Genomic DNA, 10677 nt, shown 5'->3' with positions numbered 1-10677 from the left:
CCACACAAAGGTGTCTTGCAGGAGGAAGGGAGGGAGGTGCTGTGTGGGAGTTGGAAGAGGGGGATAAAGATACCCCTCCTTTCAGTTCTGACCAGCAGGAAGAAGGACCCAGAGGCAGCACAGCCTGCAGAGCGATGTTGCCTAGCAACTCGGGAGACTTTACTGCAAACTCACCAAATCCCAGATTCCTCAGCTCTAATTTGGGAAAAGCAGCGTCCAGACCTGATATCCTCTCTGCCCCTCAGTTTCCCCCTTCCTCCTCCCTCTCGATTCTGGAGTAAAAGCACAGAGGAAGTTGGCAGAACTAAGGGCTCCAGATGTGTTTGTCATTTAGGCAAGGACCTGAGTTCCTAGGACATCCTGCCATTTGGTGGAGGTGGGGGGACTAAAGATGTGCCAGAGACAGATTGGGGAACAGATTTGCTGTTACAGGGGTGGGTGGGTCCCAAACATGCTGGGAGAGACACCCCTACACCCCAACTCTGGAATCCCAGCCAGCCTCCAGCTCAGCTTGGAGCCCCAAGCTGGCTAATCCTGTCCCCAACCTGAGTGGACATGAGCATATCCCTCCCACTCATTCTCTCTTTAGCAAGGAAAGCCATGGCCCAAGTACTCAGTGAAGTGGACATTCAACAGTCCCATTGCTGGGACTGGCCTGTGACAGCGGATCCATTGCCGCTCTGCTATTTGGGGTGCCCTGTCCTGCTCAGAGCCACAGGGCATTTCTTCCTCTCTGCTTTAAGTAGTAGCCTTCCTTCCCTGTAGCCTCAGAGACCTCAGCTGAGCAGGACTTGAGTTTTCTCAGAGGTGTCCCAACCGCCTGCATAACATGACACTATCAGCTGTACTACCTGGACAGTCTGGGAAGTTAAGTGACCTCAAAAAGAGCAAGTTGGCCGGGCGGTGGTGGCGCACGCCTTTAATCCCAGCACTCGGGAGGCAGAGTCAGGTGGATCTCTGTGAGTTCGAGGCCAGCCTGGGCTACCAAGTGAGTTCCAGGAAAGGCGCAAAGCTACACGGAGAAACCCTGTCTCAAAAACCAAAAAAAAAAAAAAAAAAAAAAAAGAGCAAGTTGCCTGCCCTAGATGTCCCTTCCACATCTCTGCTTCCCAGTCTCTCCCCAACCCACGTCCTTCTCCAGCATGGACTCAGGGGGCCAATACTAGTGATAACCCCCCACGCTACTCTAGTTGACAGCATCCTCCTTCTTCCAAGGAGCAAGTGTGAGGGTGGCCAACTTTTGACTTATTTTGAGGCAGTGAATCAAAAGGTTAGGAAGTCTAGTGTGCAGAGTGGGATGGGTGGATGTGCTAAGTCTGTACCGGCACATAAATACATTCAAAATAGGTGCTGGGCATAAGTGATTTCATTTGGTGCAGATGGGTGGAAGGATAGATGGATGGGTAGACAGATCACAGATCCATGGACAGATACAAAATAGATACTTGGTCAGTGATGACTGCAGACACTTATAACTAGCCAAAGTACTGAGAATAAATGGCTATTGAATGCCCAGCCATAGAGGGGATATATGTATCGACCCTTCCAAGGCCCAGAAAACATCATGAGAAAAGCAGTGGAAGGAATGTAAGAACCGGAAGGAAGGCGGTGAGGTGTGGAAGTCTGACTTGCAGGATTGACTTGGCTGCTGCACTCTTGAGCTCACAGCAGCTTGGTTACCTGAACAAGATCTGGACGAGATTGGGCCATCAACACTCTGTCATGGAAAGGGGTGGGGCTCATGAGGTCCAATCTCCCCCCTGAAGATTTATATGCAGTTAATGGTTGGTGAGGTAAGGAGGGACATTTTCTTCAGTGATGAGTCACTAGTAAGATGCCTACCTATGCTCCTGTAAACAAACCCTTACCCATGCTCCTGCAAACAACCCTAATAAAATTCAATGGGTTCCTCCCCTCAAAAAACGATGATGTGGTAGTAAAAGGGATACTTGTGGAAAGAATGGAGATTATAGGGAGAGGGGAAGAGAGGGTAACCAGGTGAAAATTATTTAAATACATTATGTACATGTATGAAAAGGTGATAATGAAACCATTTATTATGTAGAATCAATATATGCTAACACAATGTTTTAAATAAAATTTTTAAAAAGGAATTTTTTATTTAAGTATTGTACTAAGTATTTAATGCAGATATTGCCAGTAGTGAGAATGCAAGCATTTTTTGTCTGTGTGCTAGCACCCAATCCCCAAACAGAAAGCTTGCAATTTACCTGTGCCTCATAGGGTGTGTGTACAAGGCCCGTGTGGTTGTTTTTGCCTATTGTGTCTGCTGTGTCTGTATGTGGGAATATAGGCACACTTCACTGAACCCGGGAGTATATATGGATGCGTGAGACTTGAAGCGTCCGCAACGCTATGTACCCATCTTGCAGGCTGTGTATCAACAGCTTTCTCCGTAGCTAGAGTGGTAAGGGCAGTTTCCTTGCAGTTTCTGGAGCTTTTCTTTGCAGAGTGGGGAGATGGAGGGAGCAATGTTTGGAACTCTGGGTTGTGAAAGTGTAGGAAGGTGGGTGGGGTGCGTGGTTTTCTATCTATGGGCGGTAAGGCGTGCTGCGCCCAGATGTGTGTTTGTGCCCTGGATGTTGGGGGCCTTGTGCCTATTCCGACTTACATCTGCCTGGCAGTCTGTGGTTTAGAGCAGAGGGATTGAATTTGGGAGATGGGGTGTGTAGGAGGAATGGATGGAAGTGTGTAGGCGGAGGGGTTGGGGCACCAAAGCGAGCAGGGCGGAGAGAGCCGAGAGAGGGAGTGGTCCTCGCTCCAGCTCTCCCCGCCCACCCTACTAAAAGTGCCTCCTGATTGGCTTCCAGGCCGCAGGGCTCAGGTTACATTCGCAAGAGTTGCAGAGCGCGGGAGACCGGACCCAAGAGGAGAGAGGTTGGTTCTGCAGGGGTTCTGTTCTGGTCCGGGAGTGCCGGACAGCCCCTGAGCTGCCACCCAGTATCGTACAGACCCACCCCCAGCTCTGCGCCAGGCTCCACCCCAGCCAAGGACCCTCAACAGCGGCATGGACTGCTGCACGGTAAGTCTATGCTCGAACTCAGCTTGGTCTGGGGCAAGGGGCGCCCGAGAACCCCTGGAGGATGAGTGAGGGATGGAAGTGGGTGCGGAAGACTTAGGAGCCATGTGGGGAAAGAAGGTGCTGAGATATTGTATGGGGTGGTGGAAGGCGCCTGCCTGATCTGAGCCAAGCCCCAGGGGAAAATGCTCCCCAGCTCGCGGGGGCGTCTGAGCGCCCAGGGGCCAGGCAGTCTAGGTTGGCTCGCAGCTGAGCAGAGCTTTCCTGCAGGGAAGCTGCAAGTTAGACGACAGGTGGAACTTCCCCCAGGGAGACACTGGAAACTGTTGCTGGTGTGCAAGTCCTTTCCCATGATATTTTTTGGCCCCATACCGTTTCCTATCCCATTGCTGCCGTCGTGGACCGTGGCAAGATCTTCACGACCCTCTCACGATCATCTAGCCCTTATATGGCTAAGGCAGGGAGAATCCACCTGGTCTTGGTGGTGATGGGCAGCAAAGAGCCTAGTCAGTGTGGTTCTGGGGAGGAGCTTGCCCGGCCCCCAACGCCTTCTCTTTTAGAAGGTGCTGGGTGAGTGACCGTGACAGAGCCCTGCTGGCGAGGGGAGGAAGTGTCTGTGTCAGCGCCCACACGGAAACTGCCTAATGCCAGAGCAGATCCTGTTAAAGGGACTTGTATGACGGTGCCCGGCACAGGACCTGGCTCCTTAGCCCGCTAAAAGAGTAGAGTGGCCAGACCTATATAAAACGTGTTTGCTTATTCTTAGCCCCTATCTGTGGAGAAAGACGACTCCAAACTCCTGGTATTCTCCTTCTGTCCGCCTGGCTAAAGACTCCAGAGGGACCTTAACGAGGGCACCCCACCTTTCACCCACAGTGTGCAAATAAATGAATAAATAAATGAGTTTGGACGGAAGGAGGAGCCCATTTCTTTAAGGGGTGAGACTTTCTGATGTCTGAGTGCCAAAAGGCAGCGAGAGCTTAGGGGCAAGCCATGGTTGAAATTTTGACTCTTGTTAGAATCAGTAACAGCTGCCAGTGTGCCAGTCCCGTGAGGCAGGTCTTTTACAGTTATACAAACGGAGGTTTAGAGATGTGATTTTCCCCAGGTAGGCGTCGTTGGCAAATGTGGAGCCCTGTCCTCTCAAAAGGCTGCCCTCTAATCCCTCTTTGAAGTATATTGTTTTTCCATTACTGTAAATGCTCATAGCCGTTAATGTATAGACCAGAAAAACTATGAAAAAGAAGCATGCCAATCACATATAGTCCCACCCCCTGAAGAAACTGACAGACAGTTCCAGGGAAGCTGTTTGTTATTCTCCAGAGAACAGTTTGTTTTCTTATTTATTTATTTATTTATTTATTTATTTATTTATTTATTTATTTATTTTACTTCCTTACTTATTTTTGGTACTGGGAATTGAACTCTAGGTCTTCTGGGTGCTAAATATACACTCTGCCTCCGAGCTACACACCCAGCCCAGGAACACTTTTGGGCTGTGAAAGGAGAAATGCAGGTCTTCAGTCTCGGCTGAGGAAGAGCCCCTCATCCCCAGCAGTGCATCATTAAGTAAAGAAAATAAATAGATGGCAGGTTATGAGATATGAGTCAATGGGGGGAGGGTACTGCTGAGCAAGGAAGAATGGGATGAGAAGGCAAGGGGGATGGGAAAAGGGATCAGGAGACAGGGTCAGTGGGAAGACAAGAGTGAGTGAAGACTCTGGGAAGCCTGGGAAGGGATCTGCAGGGTGACGAGGGTGAGATGTGGGGCTCAGGCCTGCAAGCCCTGTCTGTCCTGGCTAGTGCTTGTGAATATCCAGGAAGCCCTTGATGCGGGGCTGCATAACAGTGAGTACCCAGGAAGCCATTGGTACAAGGCAAGTAGATAGCCACAGAACAGATAACTGATGCTGGTAGTTAATAACTGAGGGTGTGGTTGACATGACTGAAATCGGTATCCCCTAAGAAGAGGGACTATCCGCCTGGTAGGGCTACCAGAGGTAGTGAACACCCTAGGGCACCTCCTCCAATGGACCCTGACACAGAGTCTTCCATTTTCATGTCCCAAGTCCACTGAACCAAAGGGCCAGACAGTGGTCAGTGTCAGGCTCAGCCTGTGGCGGTGGAGGGAGGCAGGTAGAAGGAAAGGGGGCAAGAAGGGCGGAGGGCTGGGGAAAGACGAGGCTGCTACCAGGCATCTTCCTCCCCTATGCTGTAGAGAGAGCAGTGTGCCTCTTTAGCTTTTACCCTGGGGCTCACCTCCACGACCAACTCATCTGATGTTTGGAAAGAATCTAGTCTTCTCTTACTTGTTTTTTTCCCCCTTTGGTAAGCAAGCTTCGACGGAAATAAGGAAGAAGAAAACAGATCTGTGTTCTTTTTTTCAGGGAATGTTTTTTAAAGAGCTGTTATTCAATGTTCCAGTGGCTGATTGACACAGCCAACATACGTTACTTTCCTGCCTTCATTTAATAGGAAAGGGGAAAGAAATCTGTTTTGATATCTCACCCTCTTCTCTTTTTTTGTAGTCTAGTTGACTCTATACCAGTTAACAGCATAGAAGTAGCTGCCTGCCCCGATGCAGGGGATAACAGCACAAGCTTCTGAACCAGATCAATTCACTATTTGTTTGCTGTGCAACCTGGGGGCGTTATAAAATGCCTCTGAGGTTGTTTCTTCACTTCTAAAATGGGGATTACATGGGATAAAATGTGCCAAGTGCTTAGCACACGGCCTGACATATAGCAGTGAGCAGACAGGCATAGTTCTTATAGCTGTTCAGATTTGGGGAGCTGAAGGATACTATTCACCTGAGCTCAGCTCTACTTGGCACTGAAGAAAATGAGAGTCTCAGAGGCAAAGTGATGTGCCCATCCATGGCTCCTCCTCTTTTGGCAAGTGCATTCCTCCACCCCCAGATGTCCCCAGTTCATTCAGAGCCCCCTCAGCACAGACCAACATCAATCAGCACAGACCAAGCACCAAGACCAGTGAGCGGATCCCAGGTTCCTTTCCCTTTTACCCCCAGTTCTACCAATGGGCAGCCAGGAGCCTCCTGCCCTAAGGAACCAGCCAGAGGGCCAGGGAGCAGACTCAGGGAGGAGCAGCGTAGCCTTATGCTAGACCCTGTGCGGGTGGCTTTGCTTCTTTGTCCAGGTTTTGATTCTGGAGCATCTGCGGTTGGTGATGATAAGAAAATACTCCTTGGGCACTCAACCCCACACATCCGCAGCCTCTACAAGCTGCCAAGACCAAGGAGAGGGGATCTGGAATAGGTCTTTTCTGCTTGCTGTCCTCTTTCAAGATGCCTTTCTATTTCCTGAGACTATTCCAAGACTTGCACTCAGAGAATCAGAAAACCCAAAGGAGTTGATTTGGATTTTTCGTGAAGAGTAAGATGTCAGGAGAGCCCTAGAGCTAAGAAAGACAAAAAGACAAAGGATGTTTTAGGCCCATCCATCCACACTCATACCAGCCTCTTGGTAACTCCTTGAAACTGTGTTTAAATCGATTGAGAAACATCTTGAGCACAAATTAAGGAACTCTGAGGCCCAGGAAATGAGGACAGCTGGGGAAACATGATGAGGGGGGAGTCGTTTGTAAACTTGGGCTTGGGCTTCTGGAGTAAAAAGCTATGCTTACAGGCTGGGTATGGTAGTTCACAACTGTATTCCCAACACTCAAGAGGCAGAGGCAGGAGAATTGTGGGAAGTTCAAGACTAGCCTGGCCAACCCAGCAAGTTGCATGTTACCCAAGGCTACATGAGGAGTCCTCGTCTCAATAAATAGATAGATAGATAGATAGATAGATAGATAGATAGATAGATAGATAAATGTCCCTAAGGCAAACCTGTCAAGGACAGAGGACGCTGAATCCTCACTCATACCCTGCTCATTTCTGATAGCTGGTGGCCATGATGAGGCAGAAGAAAAAGTAACTTACAGTATGAGGTCATGGCCACCTGATATGAGAAGAGAGAGACAGTGAAAACAGTGAGCACTCTTGATCAAGAAACAAAGACAAAACCTCAGAAGCCATAGGAGGCAGATGAAGAGAAAATGCCCTTCTGACATCATAGCAACATCCCCTCCCAGTCATTACTGATACTGCAGTGTTAAGCCTTGAAATTGATATCATCAACTTATTCATCCTTCCTTTATTCTTGTTTTGTCTGGAGTGCGGTGGTGGTGGTGGTGGTGGTGGTGGTGGTGGTGGTGGTGGTAGTGGTGGTGGGTTTGAGAGAGGATCTCCTGTAGCCCAGGATGGCCTCAAACTCTTGATCTTCCTTCCCTGGGCCTCATAGCTCCGCGGTACTGAGAGTACAGGCATTTGCCACCATGTCTGGTTTTAATCCTTTCCGTTCTCACCTAGAGCAGGGTGACAGAGGAACAGAAACTGGACATGAAAACATGCCCACAGCACTCTGTAGGTAGAGGCAGTAAGATTGTGGGTTCAAAGCTTGCCTAGGACACAAGTCGCCTTCTGTAGGGATGTAGCCAAATGGTAATCATTTGCCTATCATGCACAAGGTCCTAGATTTGATCCGCAGCTCTCTGAGAAACAGTAGGGGTGAGAGGAAGGAAAAGAAAGGGAAGGAAAGGGACACTGGGGCATAGAGATGGCTTTAATTATATCACACATTCCTTAAGGATGGATATGTTCCGAGAAATGTGTCATTAGACAACTTCACAATGGTGCAAACACTACAGGGTATATTTATAAAACTAAGATGGCTATGGCATCACTAGTTGATATGATCGTGTGGGACTGCCATCATATATATGACCTATCATTGGCCAAGCTATCGCATGGCACCTGACATAGTATTAGGAAAAACTGTGCAAGGTTGTTGTTATAGGACCACTTTGGGCTTACATAATCCATCATTTTACATCACCTTATTGTTTTACAAGGCAATCATAGCATTGCTACTGTTTGCTGATCAACTAGATTATTCCAGAAACTTTCTGGATACCATGCGATTTACTCTTCTCCAGAACCCATAGAGGTAAATGTTATCATACTGATTTTCTCAAACACAAGAGTTAAGGCCTGGAAAGCTCAGATAACTTCCCCAAACCACACAGTTACAGCGAAGAGTAAGCTAAGCTGGTCAGCTGGTTGCATTTCCTTTCTTAGGCATTAAAATAAACTCTAGAACTTGACATACAAGGTTCAAATCTACCAGTTACTGATAATTGTCTGGGATCCTAGGTAGGTTTTTTTGTTTTGTTTTGCTTTTGACGTTCTGCTCATCAATTTTATCATGGTAAACTCAAGTAAGAATGGGAAAGTGTCGCAGCTTTATTGTTGAGAAAGGATTAAAATGCCCGGAAAACAGCGCTGTTGCACCTGGGACAAGGTAAGGGCTTAAATGTAGCCTTCGGCCTAACTCCTTTCTTCTCATGAGGACCTTGACGAAAGGATTTTCTTGCCTTCTGTTTCTTTTCCTGTTATTGTTGTTAAACCTCTTTTTGGTGTTTGAGCCCAACTTGGAAATGGCGAGCAGGAAATGGCGAGCCCAATGTGAACACAGAATCCGGGGCCCCTGGTTGAATCAAGGAGCAGTGGCCCCATCTTCTCTCGAAATTCCAGTCTTGAGCTCTGGTGCAGTACTACTCCAGGGGGGAAATGGCTCCGTAGCAGATACTTGTGTCCGCTCCCTGGGGGATCCTGTACACAGAAGGGCCCTTCTGAGCTGGAGGCAGCTCAGAGCAAAGGGTGGTCAATTTCAGGAGTGCCGGCTGCTTTTTACCTGCTTGTCCAGACCTTTCACTCAGCTCTGCAGCCCCCTGAAACTAAAGGCTGCTTTCTGCAGGGCTAGCTGGCTTTCTTCATCCTCCCATGCACTTCTTTCTGTGTCCGCCTGGCCCAGAACCTTCTTGGTGACTGCTGAGCTCGCCCGCCCCTCGCCCCTCGAGGCTTCCCGTTCTGCTTCTCCCACCGCCCTCGAGGTCCCCTCAACCCTCCAGGGCACTAGTCTTACCCCATCCCCTCGTAGTCTGGGCCTTATCAGCCATAAGAACCCCTGCCCCATCCTCAGGAGAGCGCCTGCTCCAAGCCAGACGACGATATTCTAGACATCCCGCTCGATGATCCGGGAGCCAACGCCGCTGCAGCCAAAATCCAGGCGAGTTTCCGGGGCCACATGGCGAGGAAGAAGATAAAGAGCGGAGAGTGCGGCCGGAAGGGACCGGGCCCCGGGGGACCGGGCGGAGCTGGGGGCGCCCGGGGAGGCGCGGGCGGCGGCCCCAGCGGAGACTAGGCCAGGTGAGGCTGGCTGGAGAGCATGGCAGGCCGGAGGCTCTCATTTTCCGGGCCTGCTCGGGAAAAGCTGGGGAAGTTTAAAGTTGGGCTGGGAGTGGAGAAGAATGCAGAGGGAGTTAAGGATGGGAACCTAGAATACCGAGACTGGTGGATGGAAGAAGGCTAAGGATGCTGACGTGCCAAGAGTTCACCTGTTTCTCCCTCTCTCCCTTCTGCCTCACCTTGGACCGAAGAACTGAACGTTTTTAGAAGGTAACTAATACGACTCCAAAGCTGCAGAGTGTGTAGGAGAGGATGCTGGGTGGGAGAAATGACCCAGTTGCCCAGTCCTTCTCTCCGCTTGCCCCAACCCCTCCCTGTCAAGGAACATAACTTTTTGGAACCCCTGGTATGTCGAGACGCCTGAGGCTGCAGCAGGGACACATTTGAACCAACACAGACACGCAGTCACCCTCATTTGGCTGCACAAGCGCAGCCGAGGGCCATAAGCACAGGGAGAAGCTCGCTCACATACCTGCCCTGGGGCTTATTTCAGCTCAGTGAGCAGGGGTGGGGGGGTCTGGGTGACACTCCCTGAAAGGGAGGGGGGGAGACGGCGCTAGCAGAGGGCAGATCCTCAGACCTTCTCTCTCCTCAGTTCCAGAGGACAGATGGATGCCGCGTCCCCTTCGCAGTGACAAGACTTACCTACTGTGTTTGTGATCCCCTCCTTCCCACCAACCAGCCAGCTTCAGGAGCCCTCCCCCACCCCCAACCCCAACCCCCGCCCCGCCGCGTCCTAGAGACTCCCTCTCCCAGGCTGGCTTCGTAGCGGCGTCGCCAAGTCCGTACCCTTTTAGTTAGCTCTCCAGTCTAACGTGGCCCCCTTTCGCCTTTTCTCCCCACCCTCGTCCCAAACCCCCATATTCGCAAAATTGTCCTTTTGCTTCACGCCCACCTGTCCCTGCGCCCAGCATGCAGCTCTGCCTCCGCAGCCTCGGTGCGCTTCGCTGCGCATACTGCAGAGGGCGCCCGATGCGTCGCCCAAGTACTCTCAAAAAAAAAAAAAAAAAGAAGAAGAAGAAGAAGAAGAAGAAGAAAAGCAACCAAGTCCTTTCGTTCTGTGGGCAACGAAAGGGGGCGCCCCGCGTCTTTGTGCCGTTTCCACCCCAGCCTAGCCTCAACTCCTTAAACCTGGGGCTAGGAAAAAGAAGAGGATTTTCATGGTGTCTGATGATGCCCCTTGCTCTGATGGGAAGAGAAGTCCTATCCCACACCTGCCTGTCACCCCCTTTTCCTTCCCAGCGCACCCTGAGAGCAGCCCCTCCCGCTCTCCTTTGTTTATGCAAAAGCCTCCTGAGCGCCTGGAGGCTCGGTAGGAGGAGTCTTC

General features: G+C 50.3%; 1 protein-coding gene across 1 annotated transcript; it reads left to right on the top strand.

Annotated features, from left to right (window-relative positions):
- Positions 1 to 2886: 2886 nt before the first annotated feature.
- Positions 2887 to 9362, top strand: Nrgn (neurogranin). Its single transcript, XM_059266761.1, has 2 exons — positions 2887 to 3043; positions 9085 to 9362. Exons 1-2 carry the CDS (start codon positions 3029 to 3031, stop codon positions 9304 to 9306), a joined length of 237 nt encoding a protein of 78 aa, XP_059122744.1. The 5' UTR covers positions 2887 to 3028; the 3' UTR covers positions 9307 to 9362.
- The last annotated feature ends 1315 nt before the right edge of the window (positions 9363 to 10677 follow it).

This window comes from Peromyscus eremicus, chromosome 7, assembly GCF_949786415.1.
Source record: "Peromyscus eremicus chromosome 7, PerEre_H2_v1, whole genome shotgun sequence".
Taxonomy (NCBI): Eukaryota; Metazoa; Chordata; class Mammalia; order Rodentia; family Cricetidae; genus Peromyscus; species Peromyscus eremicus.
This window is presented reverse-complemented; position numbering and strand designations above follow the sequence as displayed.